The 19,399-nt window shown below is 34.3% G+C and overlaps 1 protein-coding gene across 6 annotated transcripts; it reads left to right on the top strand.

The window, feature by feature from the left end:
* The first annotated feature begins 31 nt into the window (after positions 1–31).
* Positions 32–16,025, top strand: LOC131069691 (uncharacterized). Of its 6 annotated transcripts, XM_058005209.2 has the most exons (13): positions 32–285; positions 373–576; positions 666–725; positions 3,835–4,002; positions 5,207–5,291; positions 6,487–6,701; positions 6,793–6,936; positions 7,164–7,197; positions 11,429–11,583; positions 14,641–14,697; positions 14,923–14,997; positions 15,096–15,154; positions 15,267–15,535. In XM_058005209.2, the coding sequence occupies exons 2-13, from the start codon at positions 373–375 to the stop codon at positions 15,349–15,351; spliced, it is 1,341 nt and encodes a 446-aa protein (XP_057861192.2). In that variant the 5' UTR covers positions 32–285; the 3' UTR covers positions 15,352–15,535. The 6 variants fall into 6 exon arrangements, with proteins under 6 accessions (XP_057861192.2, XP_057861195.2, XP_057861197.2 ...); XM_058005212.2 differs by lacking the exon at positions 15,267–15,535 and adding an exon at positions 15,958–16,025 and having other exon boundaries at positions 32–576; XM_058005214.2 differs by having other exon boundaries at positions 15,096–15,535.
* Positions 16,026–19,399: the final 3,374 nt, after the last annotated feature.

Raw genomic sequence — 19,399 nt, 5'->3', positions numbered from 1 at the left:
TACATTTATTATTTACACTACCTACACTATTTGCAAATGAAAGATCACCGCACAAAGCTGGGAAATTTTAAATGACGCACTACACATAAAATTTTGACAACGTTGCAAAACTTTAGAGCTTGCCTCTGCCTGTTGGGGACTGAATTTGTTAGGGTTTTTAAATCTGTCAGAGTTTGAACAAGGACAGGACGTTTCTTCAAATTTCAAACCCAAGCAAATAAAACTGATTCTTTTCGCTCGTGAGAAATTCTTTATTACAATCCTCTTGTGGCAAGAAGCTTCAAGGTAGTGTAAGGAGTGTATATGCAATTTCAGTTCATCTGAGAGTAACATTTAAGCAAAAATGCAATAGTTTTGTTGTTTTCTGTGAAGATGGAGAGTTGGGCGAAGGGAACGGTGACGCCGCTGGCAAGCGCATTTCCTGTTGAAGAAGCAAAGAAAGCTGCACAACAATTGCAGGAATCGCTTGAGACATCGCGCCAGGAGCTCCATAAGTTAGATGAATTCGTCCAAGATAACCGCAAACTCATGAAGCTCGTCCAGAAATTACCAGACGAAATGTCTCATAACATAATGGTGGGTTGTCAGTTGCTTCATTCTCATGCTTTTACGCAATTTAATTAATTTTTATATATTCCGGGGCGCAATAATTTGTTTGTGAACAGGTTCCCTTTGGAAAAGCAGCGTTCTTCCCGGGGCGAATGATACACACCAATGAATTTCTGGTATGAAAACCCTACCATTTCTCTGTATTTTATGTGTGGTCGTGTTCTATTTATTTATTGTTGCTAAAAAATTTAGAAAATTGTCCAAATGCCAGAAAACCAGGATTTTTCGTATTTTAAAAAAATGTGTGAAGATCTTGTTGGAGTATAACTTGAACGCTAGAAGCTTTGTGATAGTTGCTTGACATGAATATTGTTAGGGTTTACCTTGTATTAAATATTGTATATGAAAGAAGTAGCATATACTTCGGATAATAGTTTGGAAAGATTCAAGAATTATTGTTCGTGATTACTTTGAGTTCAGAATTCTATGTGAAGGAAATTCTACATCCTTTGGGACAGTTTCTTAATAAATTCTATTGGTGGTTCTTGTCTCCCAATTTCTTTATATCTTGAACTTATTTTACTTTTTCAAGTTTTTAACCTCTTTTATTTAATCTTTTATGAACATGGCCGCTATGGTTTTGTGTTGGAATACAAAAGCCTGAACTGATGAAAGCAGGGAGGAAGTCGAGGGCCTTTAGGAACTCATTCATAAAGAAGAGAGGAGAGCGCTTGACTTTTTGATACCAATTTTTAATTAGGAAAAAGTTCATTTCTTTTTCCTGAAGGAATGTTTATTTAACTCTTTTTTTGTGCATTGTTTATGAAAGAATGTCTATTTAATTTTTTTAAATTCATTTTTAATGAAGTAATGTGTATTTTTCTGCCAGAGAAATGTCAAATATGACCTTCCAGTTAAGGTTTCATATAGAATATTGAAATATGCATGTAGTTATTATATTGGTCAAAAGAAAAACTTACCTGTAAATCTATGATTTCATTGAATAGCAGCCTATAGTTCCCGTGCTTTTTGTTTTTTGGATTTGAAATTGCATTACACTTCTAAACTTTTTTCCATCTTTAATGATTGTCATTGCTTATAATGATACCCATGGAGTATGGATGCATGGATGTAAGGAAAACATAGTCTTCTTGATCGATATGATTGATGCCAGTGCTATCTCAATAATGTATTTTCTGGGAAGTCTACTATTTTGTAGTAGAATTTGAGTTTGGAGTTGTATTTCTGAGAATGACATGATTGACCTTTTTGGAAACAACTGATTAGTTTTGACACTAGACTGACTTTTCTGTACATATCCCAATACACTACATATCTCAGAGACAGGCATTGACACTTCAATTATCTTTCATCTTCCTAAACATCAATTAGTGGTTGACTATATGAAAAAAAGTTCACAAAACTCTATAAGTTACAAGATGCCCCAGATTCTTCTGGTCTAAGGGAGCCATGGATGTTGATACAGATATTGAGAAGAGTACCCTGCTTCTTCAGGTTTGTTCAGCCAGGGTCTTTTAGTGCAGGGCGTTCTCCTATGGAGGCCATCCAATTCTGCATTACCCCTATTGTGGCAGTTGATGACAATGCTGATAAATTTGTTGCTGGGCCACATCAATTGATCCATTCAGTAAGGGGTTCCCTCTCATTGTCTAATTGTGAATTATTGTCCCTGTTATTTTTCTGAAGAGGGTCCTCAAAGGGATTCAAAACATTGGAATTAAAAACATTACACAGTGGCTTTCAGGTACATGATGTTATTTCTGACTGTGTAAACTTAAAATCTTTATTGATTGTAACCAACTCATTACCTTTTCCTGCATATGAAGCACAGGCCTAGCAAGCATTCCTTTGGATCCCCTTACTTGAGTTCCAGATTCTTTCTACAACTTTTCTATCTTGATTTCACTCTTAAACATATCCAAAAATTTCTTCCTTTTCTCATATGTGGACATAGAATTGGGCCTTAATGCTGAAACTTTTTCAATTCTATTAATCATTTGAGCAATTTCAGCCTTCACCAAGGATAAATAGTAGCAGACAATTGAATTGCCAAGCAAAATCCCAGAAAGGTCAAATACTCTATCAATCTTTCTCTGACTAAACAGAGAGAAATACCAGGACTGGCCATTGATTACTATTTCTAATTGATGTTGAAGGGTAAATCACTTGTATTGAAGTGGTGCCACCATCATTGGGATCTGTGTTCCATCATTACTTGTTACCATTACCGTACTCTTTTACAATAGCATCATGATTGGTGGTTGTTCTTATCAGTTGGTGACTATTCTAAGTTATTATTATTTTTCACTTATTAAACCTTTTTAGTTTTTGTGGAGGGCATGTGACTCCTTCAATTAGATTTTATATTACTTCTCCCTTGAGGATACTGAACCTAGGTGACACCAGATGGGGCTGGTGTTCTCACCAACGGGCTCTCGCCTCACTGACAAGTATTCCTAGCTATGAAACCAAAGCTTTGTATGTTATATCCCAAAATGGAATATTTTGATCTTTTCCTAATCTCATTAAATTCAACTCCATGAATTTTGTGAATTAATCTCGCAAATTAGAAATGAAGTCAGGCTTAGATTTTATTGCAAGTATATTATTGGCAGCAAGCTGCAGAATCATGCATGTGGAAGCTATTTTTCAATGACAGTTTGAATAATTTCATGTCATATAAGTTGAAGGGTGAGTTCCTGTATTATAATGTATCATGCTGTTATCTCAGTTTTTTGCAAATGTGTGGCAAACACAAGCGGGTAAAATGTCTGTTTTTAGAGCTTTTTCAAGTCCCAAATAAACTCTAGTAGACAGTTTTTTCTCAAGATGTCATTGTGTGAAAATAAATACTTCAGACCTTTTCTTTTATACTTTTAGCTAATCAGGTTTTATGGAGCTATTTTTCTGGCTTCTGCAGACAATATATAGAGTTTTAAAGATACACTTCAATATATATTACGAGTTGAGAAACTCTTTGGATGTTTAGGAAATACGCTTCTAGATGTTGAGAGAATATGTCCTTTTCTGAAGGTATCTCATTAAACCTGTACATGTTTGTCAAAATACTGTTAATTATCTTAAATTTTTGATTCATTTGAAGTATGCCCTGTTATTTTTCATATTAGTTTAGTTGCTGGAGTAATCCCTTTTCCTTATAATATGGTGTTTTTGAAGTTTCTTTATATCTGTTGTCTTTATTCTCCAATGTATTGTCATTCCCTTACCTGTTTGATTTGTTTTTTAATTTTGTGGCTAGTTCAGGTACTATTAGGAGAGGGATACCATGCAGAATGCACAGCAAAGCAAACTTTGGAAGTTTTACGTAGACGTTCGAAAGTTTTGGATTCTAAGATTGAGGGCATTAAGGCTGTTATGGAGGATCTTCAAACAGAGGCTATGTTCTTCACGAGTACAGCTGCTGAGGCTGATGTAAGTTTTCTTCCCTGTGTTTGTTTCTAGAAGAAAGGGAGGTGAATAGGGCGAAAAGAAGAGGCTGATAGGATAGATAGTTATGGGAACAATGAGGCTATTTCCTAATTTGACCTATGCTTCCAGTTCAGATTTGGGTTTGGCTGTTCATCAACTTTTTTCTTCCTATGTTTGTTATGGCTGGGTTCAGCTGTACAATATATACACGCATGTATGTCTATATGTATGCAGATACATGTACATGCACCTATATATTGCACCATTCTATAGAATGTAACATAAATACCCAAATTTTTCTTTTTTAATGTGGCTATCTTGTCATCAAAGAACCTTCTAGATGACATAGCTTCATTATTAAGGTAGACAAAAAGATAGTAACACTATTTAATGGTTTAACCTTTCTTCCTCCCTTCTAATCACTTATGTTTCATCATAGTAGTAACAACAAGCATTTTATGATTAGGATATATCTTACCTTGCACATCTCCTCCATGGTTTGGCTCTTTACCTTTGAAGAGGCTGTCAATGTTGCCTCCACAGCAAGGATTAGCTCCAAAAGAGGCTGTATCTGACACCTCTGAATTCATCTTTGCTCATAGAATCTGTCTATATGTCTTGCTCTGCCCTTGAGGAGGTTAAGCCACTGTTTTTCTTACCATCTTCCAAACTAGCACTGTAAATTATTTTGCCTTTCTCTGCCATTGTTTACTGCAGACTTGACCACTCTGCTGTATTCTATTAGTGATGGAGCAGATTCGTATCAGCCACCCAAAAAGTGATTTGCCTCGTGGTTAATGAAATCAAGGGAGGATCTTATGTAAGGGGTAAATAGAATTAATTAACACAAATCTTGAAATCTACGTGACAGATCAATGTCCTATTAGAGAGCAAACAGGCCCAATCATCATGATTAAATATAAATTTAAGATAAAAAACATATGACAGCAAACAAAGACAAAAGAATCAAGATGAAAAATCATATCTATCAGATTCAATTGTAGGAAGAGATGAAGCTCCAAGAGCTGTCGTGCAGGCTGACTTTTCATCTTCTTCACTATCTTTAGAGGGGCACCTTCCCACATACCTCATGATCACTGTAATGGCTTTTTTTGTATCTAAGTTCTTAGATATTGGGATCCTTGTTTAGCTTGTCTAGTGATATTTCTTTGCTATTTTATTCCTAAAATTTTGATCTTTGTGACAGGCAGGTGTGATGGAAATAAGAGAGGACTATGTAGAAAAGCCTTCATTGAAAGAGAAACCGGATTTAGGGCATCATTCATCTTCAGGTAATGACTTCTTCCACACAGATAATGTTATAATTCACTTTATAACTTGGCACAATGCCTTTATATTGTATCTATAGGATTTGGTACTGGTATTTCATTTCTATGTATGGGGGACCATGAGTCTGGATGCATTGTTCCTTTAATCAAATATGAATGAATAACTTGATTTTTCTGTTGACAATTTAACCTATTTACAAGTAGTTTATCCTATCCAACATTCTTTAATTTTCTCTATATTAAAGTAATATTGTAGTATTTAGTTTTAATGGTCAATTAAGTTGTTAGGATAGACTTTAGGAATATTCTTTATTCTTTTGGTTGTCATATGCTTTTCTTAGTTGTTGATCTTATCCCTATCGGATAAATTGTTTGCAAGTGTTATTGAAGGAGACTTTAGCTCCGTTCTTTATATCAAATATCTTGGTAATCATTCTTTGTGTCATCACTTTTCATAATATGGTATTAGAGCTTGAGCTTTGAGAACCCCAGGATTGGGGAATGCGAGTTCGTGTTTGTGACAGAGAAAAGAATTTACCAAAAGGATTTTGTAAGGATCAACTAACGAAAATTTGTGTAATTTTTTCTTGAAGATTGTTTGGTAGATTTATATAAAATTCATGGGTTTGGTTCTGTCATGCCCCCATCAGATTTAGGTTAACAACCTTAAATGCAAATTACTGTCTTGTAAATTTAGACAGTAAGACTTAATAATTATAGCCGACTATGATCAGAACAGTGTCCTAATATGAACAAATATATAAGGTGGCAGACAAGTTAATATTATGATTGATTCATGAAAGAAATATAAAATACACAGCAGTGTGTTAGAAGTAGTTATTTGTTAAGAACACTAATTTAAAGAAGCATCGAATTAGTAAGTGAAAGGACGTGCTCTATATGCTGACCAATGTTGGGCATTTTGTGCCTGAGCATGGAGTCAATTTTTTTTAGTTAAGCATATATATTTTTTTTTGAATAACATTGAGTTCATGGTGAACTTGTTATTTTATAGGTGAAATATTTCAGGGGGTGATGAAAAAATCACAGGAAAGAAAGTACCTTGAACATTTTGTTTATTACTCTAGGTTTACTGTTTATGTTTTGCAGAATGTAGAAGGTTATATAAAATTCCATAATAATAAGGGATTATTGATTTATCACTGATTATTCTGTTATATCTCCTTATACTCTATAGCTAAACTTGAAGCAAGCACTCCTGCTACTGCCACAGATGTCAATGATGATCCCTCCACAGAGGATAAAGAATTTGATCGTATCATGTCAAGGCTTTCTGAACTAGAACAGGCCGAGGCTGAAGAGAATGGCTCTAGCAGTGATGATGGTGAGGAGCCATCATCAGAATTTGGCAGAATGAATGACCATGAACATGACGATAGTGAGGATGATAAGGTAGTTTTACAAATCTTTACACATGCAGCAAGGGACAAGCTTTTATTGTCTTTTATGTATTGCAAGCATTTTTACATGTTTGATGCAATAGGTTGAGTCACAAACTCAAATTTCCCTGGGAACTAGCACGGGTAAACAAATGTCTTTGGCTAGCATGGAATTGCCAATGAGTAAAGGTTCCTTTGCATCACCAAGGGACCAGGCCACGATAAGGAGTCCAGCAGACATTTTAAAGGTTTAGGTTCCTTCTTTCTTTACTATTTAATTGAAAGGCAATCATGTTTTTAATGTGGTTTTATTTCATATTATATCTCAACTTGGGTAGAGGTAGTGTAAAGATCATCCATGCTAATGCTCTTATCATGTGATCATTTGTGTTAGGCTTCCTATGTTTTGCTTCAATTGGGATTTGGAACTGCAATTCCTCGAACGCTTATCCTAATTGCATTTTTTTGATTGCAGTTTGAGGAGTGGAAGACAAAATCAGTGGATAAAGGTTTGCTTTTTCTTTTTTTTTTTTAAATAAAAGGGCTAAATTTTTTCTTCCTTTTGGTTATTAATTATTTGTTGACATTAGTGCTTATTTTTTGAGACATTTGGCTTGAAATGTAAAATCTATTGGAATTTTATTAGTAATAGTAGCCATATGGATCCCTGCTGAATTAAGCGTGCCCATTTGATGAAAACAGGGTCTAGGTTGCTTGAGGTATGCTGAGGTCAGGCACCACTATAAGCAAGATCAAATACCCACTTGATCTCTTCACTTTAAACAGGGTTTAGTTTGCCTGAGGGATGATAAGATCAAGTGCTTGCTTGACATCAAACAGGGCCTAGGTTTCTTGAGGATTGACAAGGAGAGTGCCTGCTTGACCTCAAGGGGCTGCAAGGATCACCCTTCCATGTGTACGGTCACATTGTATTTCTGGGGTTGCTCTAGCATCAGATTGTCAGAAGGGGCCAAGTTTGATATTTCAAGAGGGATTGGCCAATGATCAGATAATTTTGACTGAGAATTTTGTAGTTGTGATATTCCTTTGGGTAGAGAACCAATCTTCTGATAGTAGGATCTCTCAATTTTCTGAGTCTCATAAATTCTATCTTTCCTTGGATTGTACATGTGCAATGTCTATTGACAAACAGACGATTAACTGTGGGAAGTCCACTTTGTTATTGGTTAATTTCTTCCTCTTATTTTCATCTTGTAAGGGCATGAGAGAGCCTTTTTGCAACCTGAGCTCAACATACTTTGTCTACTGCAGTTTAAACTCTCACGGGGGCTTATGTGGACCATAGCTCATTGCTTGATCTTGCTTGATTATGTCTTTTGTGTTAAGCTGCATTCTCATGCACCTTCAAATTTATTGTATGATAGTTTGAGCAAGGATAGTCTTCCGTAGTCCGCTATCTTGGATATTATCAAGAAACAATTGATAGCGTAATTTTTCTTTTGCATTTTTCAATTTCCTAGAGCATGTCTTTGCTGCAGTATTCCCTTATTAAGCTTGTAATTTGAAGAGATTTGCCCACTTCAACAGTAGTGGAGTCCACCGTTTGGTTCAATTGAATTATAGATGATTGGGAAGCAGAAATTTATTGCTCATTGAGCCCCTTCACCTAGGGTGGGTGTCCCTGAAGATGGTAAAGTTGCCATTAGAGCAAAATGTTCTTGGAGTTTACTGTTTCTTCCTGAGTTTGAGAAACATTCTATCACATAGAGGCATTTCTAAATTGACGTTGTCACAAATTCTTGCATAATTGAGAGCACCGTTCTATCTCTCACATTTCATGATTAGTGAAATTTTCATATGTAATGTCACATATGCACAAAATCCATTCTCTAGAGCCTGACCCCTTAGGACAAGCATATAGTGTAGGGGGAGTCTGCATGAATGGATTTGAAAATGATTCTAAACCACCATAAATATTCACCTGATAAAGGGGATACGTCACTGGGGATTATCTCTACTTCTGAGACTCATTGACCTGCTTTGTTCAATCATGGATATTAAAATAATTTATTTTTTTCTATCTAAATATTTTACTAACTCTGAACACCCTGCAAGCAGCAATTATGGCCAGAAGAGCAAGAATTGTCCTTCAATCAGCACAAGACAAAAGATAAAATGAATTTGAAGTATAGCACTACAAATTTAACCCAGTCATAGATAGGAAGAATGCTTTTGCTGAGAGAAGACAATTCCTCAATCAGAAAGAAAATGTTCTAGTGTAAAGAATATTTCTCTTACAAAATAAGCTCCTTTGAATTTCTTCATTAATAAAGAACTATTTTTCACTTATGGCACCTGCCATGTTTTTTTTTCATTTGTAACCTAGTGGTTTCTTATTGTATATGAGGTTACTCCTTGGGTTCTTACTTTTCCGAACTTATCTTCCCGACGTGTTCTATAATTAGTGTGGTTATTCCACTTCATGAATCATATGAATCCTTCCCAGTCTCAATGCAAATTGAGTAGAGAAGTTGCTGTTATGTGTGCAAAATTATAGAGAAACACTTCCTGTGATAACAAATCTAGAAATGTAAGTGTACTTAGCAATGCTTAGATACATGTAATAACAAGTACGAGAGCGTAGAAATCAGAGACGACAACAATATGACCAGGAAAAACACATTGTTTGGGAAAACTGTACAAGAGTGTTAAATGCCTAAAATCAATTTCTGAAGAATTTTAATAAATGTTTTACTGCTTTCTCAGGCCTTAGAAGATATTTTTTTACAAAAGCAGCAATGCACAGAGAGCATAGAAACCTATGATTTGGTTTCATACTCTCCTAATCACACTATCAGTACTCTAACCTTCATAGGCTAAATCAACAATTGCTTTAAGGAAAGTTACTTTGAGTTGTTTCCAAACAGGCCTCTCTTGGAGTTTTACAAGGAAAAGAGAAGCAAGAGGAGGTTGCTAAGTAGCCCATCAGATGTTAATTTAAGCAATTTAGATTATAATCAGACAATGAATAACCAGTAGCAGCAATAAAGCATAAGACAAAAGACACCAATACCCTGGGAAAACCTCCCTCTTGGAGGTGAAAAATCCAGCCTCAAATGTAATATTTATTATCTTAAATGTAGGCATTTTGCAAGGCAATGACTTATCTCAGATTGCTGTTCAATATATCAGTGAGAATTGCAGCCCTTCATCAACGGCAGGTGGTTAGGAGGAGCAGCAGATGTCTAGATCAGATTCGCCACAAATCAATCTACCTTCAAAAGTTCACACAATCGCCTTATACCAGTTCGCATGAGGAAGGATCTCTGCTAGGAGAGCAGATAGCATTTGTGATGTGATTGTATTCAAATGACTTCATCTTGGAGTGGTTATATATCAACCTTTTGGCACCGATCATCCTCAAGTCGGCTTGCATGTTTATTGAATTATGTTATATTTCCCACGTTAGACATTTGGGTCCAGCCCAATAACATATTGAATTGCCTTCCACGTTACATTTGGGTCCAGCCCAATAACACATTGAATTGCCTTCCACGTTACATTTGGGTCCAGCCCAATAACACATTGAATTGCCTTCCATGTTACATTTGGGTCCAGCCCAATAACACATTTACATAATAGATAATACATGTGTATTTTAATTGTCACTGACAACATTAAAATACAATAGGTATCCAAGGTAGCTAATATTTCAACAGCCCAAAGATGTTTGTTACAGAAATCAAGGAATCTAGAACATTTCAGCTTCCCAATATGCCGTGGACTGTCATTTTGCCCTGTTAGGATGAGTTCAACTGGAGTTAAACTTGTTTTATTTGAATATCTCTGCATAAGATTAGTTTGACTAGGGTGAAACCTCTTGAATGTGTTCAGTTGCAGTTGAATCTGTCACCTATGCGTTGTTCTTGTCTGATTATAATACCCTGAATGTCTAGATCACTCTGCAGGCCTCCGTTCTGCCTTGACAATCTGACCTCTGCCACTGAGTTTCATTTAGTTTCTTGCTTTATTAAGAGCGAGGAGTAGAAGGATGAATTTGAGAACATTATGTGACTAAGCTCACTGATTGCAGCAACTTGATTCATTTTTGGATCACAAAACCTTGTTGACTTACTTTCATTAACTTATCAAAATAAACTTTGAATCACATAATTGACATAAATAATGCCAAAGCATGCCACCTTAGGAAACTCATTAATGTTGTTGACATTTACTGGTGTTTAAAGAATAGTGAAATAAAACATAGAATCAACAACAAAATAAAAGCACCATATTTATTATAGAAGTACTACAACAAGATTTTGGTATGTAAGTTTTTTGCATGTGTTTTCATACTTCTAATTAAACTATGATTTTTTATTTTTGCAATTCCATTGTTCTTTGTCTTTGATTCCTATTTTTATGGGGATGGCCCAATGTTTTCTATCTAGTACGTAGTTGACAGTCTTGGTCTTGAGTGTAACCTGAGGGTAAGGTTTTATTAATACTGAGTTAACTTCACCCAATCTAGAATTTCATATTAGGACTTCTACAGAATAACTTGAAATTTGTTTTTTTCACGTTCAACATAGCTTATGTTTTCCATTTTTCTATTTTCCAGTAATTGGATTATATTTTGGAGCTGACATGAAAATCGAGTTAATGTAACGTTTTTTTACTGTTCTATTGGTCTTGCAGCTCAATTGAGTGCACATCAACATGGGATTCATTAATTTAATATATTTGTACTCATTATTGGTTGTTCATTTTTTGTATTAGATGTAGATCGCATATCACAATCACAGAAAAAGGTCTCTTTCCAGTTAGATCCAGTTGAATCAACATGTATAAAAGGATTGAAGGCAGAAAAGGAGATTGGAAATATATTGAGTTCTCAAGACAATAATGAGCGATTTTTTCCATCAAATACTCAGGTGTTACTCACTTTTCTTGCTTTATACGTGTTCTCTTTGCTTACAGTATCATGGAGTATAAGAAAGCGAAAGCATAAATAATAAACTACCGTCTTGTTTTGCTTTTGGCCTTTGTTGTTATATAAGTGCATTGTTTTTGTGTAAGTGCAGTGTTAAAGCATTAATTCACTGAATAGAATAATCAAAATTTACTTCGATTTTGGTAGATGCATTGTTTTTGGTCAATTAGTTTATTAATTGGATAAATATAGTTGAAAAGAAAAAAAATCAAGAGAACAAAGCCTTTGGTCGCTGATGCAGTGCCACTAATTTATAGTGTTTATTTGCAAACATTTTGATTGCATTTTCTGAAAAACTATACTGAATATATTTCTTAATTGAAAGAAAAATGAAGGCTCAAGGAATTATTTGTAAGTTCATTACATGAATGTGTTTGCTTGAATTTGTGGCGTTCATATCATTTCTGATAATTAATGCCAATGATACTCCCATAATTCTGGCCAAATCTTTTCTAGCTAATTATGCCGTATGCAAATTTAAACATCTTGTCGATGAGGTTCATCGATGATTTAATGAGATTGTAATGGAGTTATCTTCTTGACTGAATCCGAGTTCGAGAGTGTGTTATAGTATCTACCGACCAGAATATCAGCATCAAGATGAGAAATTCTATCCCTGATGTTTTTCTTTTACAATAACAGGAAATTTATCAATATGAGTAAGCACTCAGCAAAAGGCAGAACTGAAAACTGGAAAAAGGCAAAATGTGAGAGCACTCAGCAAAATACCTCACGAGCACCCACAAATTGCCTTGCACCCTGATGGGTGAGCCAAAAACCAATGACTTTGCTCCACCACAATAAAGACTGCCATCAACTGAAAGTGTCCATGCACAAAACTGCTATGACAACCAACAAAGAAACCTTAAAACTAGACAGATATAAAGATGTTGACCACACAATAAGGACTATGCATAGCGGTACCAAAGAACTAGCAACTAGGCAATTTTCAGTACACATCTCAGGGGTCGAACCTAAAGGTCTTAGCTTCTCCCTAGTCTGCTGTTCCCTCAACCGCATTTTCACCAGGCTTAGCTGTAGGGTCCAGTTCTGTGAAGCGGACACCATAGAAAACGTTTGCTCTCCTCTTGGCCTTTTACACAAATTTGCCATAAAACAATGGTATGGTATGGTCATTGGTCACTTCCAGTCAACCCTTTTCATGGTTCACCATTAATTCCACCATGACTTCCCTATATTTAAGTAGAAAAATAGAAATTCCAGAGCCACTTGGATCTCTTGTTGGAACAGGTGCATTTTCTGTGATCCAATCCTTGTTACTTGGTTGGTGCAAGGTACGATTGTGCTTTCGAACTTCCTTTTCCTATGGATAAAGATGCGCAGTCAAATGCAACTGCTGGAAAAACTAGGTCAGTTGCCGTCTTTGCTACTAGTTCATAACTTCATATGGTATTGTTGGTGCTGCGACTTCACATAATTTAGAATATATCCCCCACCCAACCCCACAGCAGTCATGCTCATGATGCCTTCCAGGGTGATCTGGTTGTGAGTCAATTTGATGGCCGATATTAGATGAAAATAAATATTATCTAATTGCAAGAAGTAAACAATAAAGGAAATCTAGAATAATCTATTCTAGATTGCAAGAATAATAAACAAATATTAACAATGCTTTTGTTTTTTCAATTTTTTTCAGAATTAGTATAAAATGCATGCAACCAATTTAAAGACAGTTAATTATATTTTTCAGAATTTTTCTTTTCTTTTCTTTGAATACAGGAAAACATTTAACTTTTCTGAACAAGAAATTAAATGTTCTGTTAACCCAAGTTTACAACAGAGAATCAAATATTTAACGAGAACATGAAATGGAAAGCACTCTGGAAAGGACACTGCAACAAATTTTGCTATTTCAGAAACTGTATGAGAAGATTTAAAGTTAATTTGCAGTGAGGATTTAGACCCTAAATCTTTCAGAAGAAATTACCTTTGAAATTAGTTTTCTAGAAGTCCATGGGGGAATCCTCATGGGAACGTGAATGAAGTGAATCAACACCACTGATTTGTTATGGTAGTTCTAAGTTGGAAATTTGACTACTGGTTGAAGACAACAGAATAAAGTACAAATAAATGTATCGAAAACCTATCCTAGCACAACCAGATTTTTTTTTTCTTGTGAGGAATGAGAGTATGGGGTTTGGATTATACAGCTCAATGTTCTGCAGCTCAATGCCCGCTGGTTTTGAAATCTAAGAAACAACCTATTCCCAATCAATTTAAATCTAAAAGAAGAAACAGATTATTCTTACATAATAATGCTAACTAATAACACAGAATTTTGATCCATCTTGATCTAAACAAAGAAACCTACAATAAGCAAAGCTAGAAGTCTAAACAAATTAAAAACAAGAAGTCTAATCTAAGCTAAATATTAGATGGAGCAGATTTGATCAGGCTGTCTAGTATTTAGCTTCAAATCCTCTTCTTATGTTCTGCGCTCTGTGAATAGCTGATTGTGGATGTATCTCCAAAGCAAGGTAGGCAGGATGGGAGAATTTGAGTACTAAGGAATAGGAATGTTTCAGGCATATTCTACGTTGCTTCTTGTGAATTTTTGGCATACCTGTAAATGATTTGATTTGCATGTTTTGATTGAGAATGCTCATCACATATAGAGTATGTTTCATTGTGAGAAAAAACATCATCGTATAAGAAACCAGGAGGAAAGAGGAACGACTTTCTTTTTTTGCATTTTACATAAATGCTGTGGAGTCTGGACCTTGTTCTAATTATCTAGGGCAATGCGTCAATTTTTCGTAAATTGTAATTTTCTTAGATGAGTTTTCACAAATGTGTCTACTTATTTCCAAGTTTATGTACCTATGTTCTTTTGCCTTTTAAAACTTTTCCAACTTATTAGAGTTCAAAGGCATTTTTACTGTATGATTTGTTGTTTCAGTTTTGACTAAAATTATTTTTCGAGGAAGAATATGCAAATATCATATAATGAATGGCATTTGTTAACTTCTTTTTGCAGGCTTCGAAGGATCCTAAAGTTGAGCATGAGGACAAAAGACAAACCGATGCAAGAAAGGCATGCAGTGAACTCTATTCTTCCCTTGTTTGTAGTTTACAAAAGCATGTGCTCTATGCTTGAGATTTGAAATTGATTCGTGGTCGTTAAGTTAGGTGATATGAAAAAGCTAAAGAAACTTAACAGGGAATTGGAAGTTGAGTTCTAATTCAATGAGTGTTTCATTGCCACCTTAAGTATTTATGCATGCAAAATATTACTCAATAAAGTTTTCCCAAATTTCAGGCTTTTACAGGTCTTGTTGTAGAGCATGGTGTAACTGAAGTTTCTGATAATGTGAAAGGATCGAATACTTCACAGGTGAGGATTCTTGTGAAAGATTAAATCACATTCAAAGAGACAAAATGCATTTACAAAAGTTTATCTTAATTGTGTTTCTTTTTTAATGATCTGAGCAGGTTTCAGAATCAAAGCCATCAAGACCTGTCTCAAGGTTCAAGATGCAGAAAGCAAATCGGTAATGCTAAGTTTGCTATTTTTGATGAATTCTATTTCCAGAGCAGGCAGAAATACGCAACGCAAAGGAACGGATTAATTTCTCATATATATTGGGAGTCATTCTTGGTCAGATTATGCCCGGAGTCCCTCCATTTTTGGCAACCAGTGCAATTATATGACCTTCCTTTAAGTGCTATTGCAGGGGTTTGCCATTGACTAATTTTGTTAGGTGGTCCGAAAGAGAGTTTATATATGGTCTAGCTAGGAATGATTGGAGCGAGAATAATGTGCTATATTGACCCATTTTTGTTGACGCTATCACCAGTACTAAACAAGTGTATCTTCATTAATGTGTTAATAAAAGTATTCTTTCGGAAAATAGTTTTTCCTTTTCTTTTTACTAACATAACATTACATTCTGCTTTGAAATATGTGAGAAATGTTTAGATGTTGGCTCTAGGCTTTATAAATTAAAATTTCTACAAGGTAACTTTAAAAAAATGGAATTTAGGGACATGATATATTGTATCTGCTGAACGTTTCAATTTCTGAAGGTTTCTTTGGTTGATATTTTCTAAAACAGGGGTATGATGGAACATATTATGTAACTTATCACAATACCTTTCATTTAAGTATTCGTATTTTTCTACAATATCAGCTTATGGGTTAAATCATAACAGAAAAAATCTTTCGAAGGAATGACTAACCATACCAAATCATAAATATTTTTTCAATTAATCAGAGGATTTAATTGGAAAAAATCTAAGTAAAAGTGGAAATTTATAAAAATATAGAGAAAATAGTTCTTTAATTTTTTTTTAGACTGCAGGAATCAGGTAGCCTCCTTATAAACTGCAGTGCACATGGTTTTTACACGTGACTAGTGATGACACACTCTCCGATACCATGGGGACGGGGGAGATTGGACCTCGTGACCTCTAGCCGGCAACAGGATACTTCAGTCAATCGACCAGAGAAAATAGTGTTTTTTAATCCCTATGCCAGCCTGAGATTAAATTATGATTTTGTAGATAGAATTGCAATTAAACTGAGTTTTTAACTTTTTGGTGCCTTAGATGTGTGCATTTGTACGGAGAAAAAAGGGTGATTCAATTCAGATTGGATCATTGAATCTGTTAAGAGTGTAGATTAGTGTAGATTAGTTAAGTGCAATTTTCGGCAGAGTTTTCCTACATTGGTTAAAATTTTTGATTTTTTTATGGGTTTTTTCTTTTAGATATCTATTATTGGTCAAAGTAGTTACTCCTTTTGAAGAGAAATTTGATCATGTATCAGATGCTAGTGATTTTAGAATCAAATGAATTCAAATGGCGTCTTTGAGGTACATGCCAATTCTAGTGTACCGAGCATTTGATCTTTTATCATACACGAGAGAAAAATATCAATTTATTTGTAGTTTTGTTTGCAAAATCAAAGTTCAATGCCAATTTGGCATCGAATTATTAATTAAATTGAGACTAATTGAAAAAATAGTTATCATTTGGTTTGCCAGTGGAGCTGCCTCTGACTAAAAATATATTGAGATGTGAACATTGGCCATAAATTGAAGTTTCATTATTCGTATGTCTTAATTAGGTTGACAATTTATAGTAGGTTTGAACATCAAGGTTAACTAAATATTATTGAAGTTTTGCATGTTACTAATTACTTTTTGATTGCCATTTATGTGTTTTTTTGGGTTCACTTGCATGTGTGCGTGTGATTTTTACACATGGATTTGAACATGATGCCTCACTCGTGGATTTGATCTGAGGTAAAGCTATCATTTGAAACCAGCTTGCCTTGCATTTGGAGAGGAAAACAGATATCTAGATATACCTTTTGCAGAACTTATTACTCTGAGGGTCATACTTCTAGCTGCGCAACTTTATGATCTTGAGCAAAAATTAAAAGACAAGGAACTATGCAAAGACTTAGAATGATGTGCACTGATGTATGTTGGGATAGTCCACTATGATGATTACATTAATGCTCTTTTCAACAAGTCGAATAAATTAATTTAAAAGTTGAACACAACCACCAAGTATACAAATCGACACAAATATGTGAGCTAGGCAAGCTCACAATGGCCAATAGGAGGGAGTTTGTGTGATTTATTATGAATATGAATTTTAATAGTTTTGAACTTTATATATGTGACTTTGGATGTAACTTGGGTCAAGTTTGTGCCTATGGATTTGATTTAGTGTAACAAGTGATGCATATAGGAATTATGATCAACTATTTGGGGATAAACGATAATGGGCTTGAGATATAGTGATGTCATGAGTCAAATTTGTAAGAATATGACACCATAAACTTCTCGTTACATTTGAGTCATTAATTAAAGTCAGCCTAAAACATAAGGGAAATGGGCATGGGGCATCAAATTTTCACCATTACATTTTTCTTGAAATTTGTTTTGTATAAGAACTATCAGGTGGATAAATGTCAAAGTAAAATAAGTGGTAAATGTTTTTCAGATCCTTAAAAAAATTAAATATATTTATTAAGTATACAAACCATTCTCCAAGTTTTATTGCAATGAGTATTCCATAGAAACCTCCAAAACAAAAAAAAAGGTGATGAGTAACATGTATCAAACATTTAAAAAATAGAATGTTCTTACCATGCTAAAATGCATTATCTCGGTAAGAGATTATGCTTCAAATTTTCACCATTACATTTTTCTTGAAATTTGTTGTGTATAAGAACTATCAGGTGGATAAATGTCAAAGTAAAACAAATGGTAAATGTTTTTCAGATCCTTAAATAAATTAAATAAATTTATTAAGTATACAAACCATTCTCCAAGTTTTATTGCAATGAGTATTCCATAGAAACCTCCAAAACAAGAAAAAAGGTGATGAGTAACATGTATCAAACATTTAAAAAATGAGAATGTTCTTACCATGCTAAAATGCATTATCTCGGTAAGAGATTATGCTTGTTATAGAAAATGATAAATGATTTGATTATGCAAAAAGAACTTAGACATTGGATAAATGTAAAAGATTTCACCTAGGATACTACAATTATGTAGAAATATACACTATTTAGATATGACAATGTAGAGATGTCTTGTACTAGAAAATAATCATAATCATTGTAAGTCCATTTTTGGGATCATAGCCACAAATAAATGTTAGTGAACTATAAACCCCCTTCACTTGGTTGCATACAAGGGTACATGGAATTGGAAGTGAGGGAAAAATTATAAAATAGAAAATAATTATAATTGTCATAAATGCATCACTATGATTAAATGTTAGTGATATTGTACATTACCTTTAGTTGATTGCATATAAAGGATGCAAGGAATTGGAGGTAAGGGAAAAAATAATATCATGTAAAGCACATGAAATATGCAAAATGCAATACTATGTCAAGGTTGACCATCATTAAAGCACAAGTAAAAGATATGTTAGCGAATATAACATTGTGTAGACATTTAATGGATAACATTGTGTAAGGTTTAGCAAGCATGGAAATCAACTAGGTATGTGACTGAGCACACAAAGTCAAGCGGACTATATGCCCCAATATTGTCTCCAACAACAATATTGTGCATTATAAAAAAGAACTATGTAAGTAACATGTCATATAATATGTAAATAATGCCTATAGCAATGTGTAAGATGATAATCTAAAGATGTGAACATGAAGGGACTTTTTATAGACAATTGATAAGATCACCTATAATGAAAATGAGAATGAATAGTGGGAATAGGTAAAGGATCAAGAGTCAATAGTTCTAGCATATTTAGTAACTACCCTTTGTATTAGTGAATTAATAGTCAATAATAATAATGCAAATGCATGATATTAGCTAGTTTTCTTTTGTGAGAAGATAAACCAAAAGCACTAGTTCCAAATTTGGAAGTGATAATGAAGGAACCTAACCAATTAGGATGAAATTTAACCATAACTCTTCCTTGACATTTGCATTCTTAATGTAACAACATTAAGAACCAAGTCACAAAGGTGAAAATTGTTGTGGATTACGCCTATATTATACAATTTATTTAATAATATCTAGTACACCCAAATATTAACCATCTTCTTAGGTGTTTCAAGTTTATGTAGCATTTTCAATAATGTCATGAAAAGAAATACATGAAGAAGGCATCTTAAGCTCAAGGGGTATAATGGACTTAGTGCTATAAACAGATCAATAAGGTGTGTATCTATAAGAATGTGGATTCTTGTGTGATATGCCCATTTTGCAAGAATAACACATGTATGCCAATTAGTACAATGTTTA

Source organism: Cryptomeria japonica, chromosome 11 (assembly GCF_030272615.1).
Source record: "Cryptomeria japonica chromosome 11, Sugi_1.0, whole genome shotgun sequence".
NCBI classification, from domain to species: domain Eukaryota; kingdom Viridiplantae; phylum Streptophyta; class Pinopsida; order Cupressales; family Cupressaceae; genus Cryptomeria; species Cryptomeria japonica.
This window is presented reverse-complemented; position numbering and strand designations above follow the sequence as displayed.

Bases quoted from the DNA above. Each gene is read 5' to 3' on its own strand.
- LOC131069691 (XM_058005209.2), top strand. From the start codon at position 373: ATGGAGAGTTGGGCGAAGGGAACGGTGACGCCGCTGGCAAGCGCATTT. The intron at 4,003-5,206 runs GTAAGTTTTCTT...TCTTTGTGACAG, and splicing joins GTACAGCTGCTGAGGCTGAT to GCAGGTGTGATGGAAATAAG. The intron at 6,702-6,792 runs GTAGTTTTACAA...TTGATGCAATAG, and splicing joins ACGATAGTGAGGATGATAAG to GTTGAGTCACAAACTCAAAT.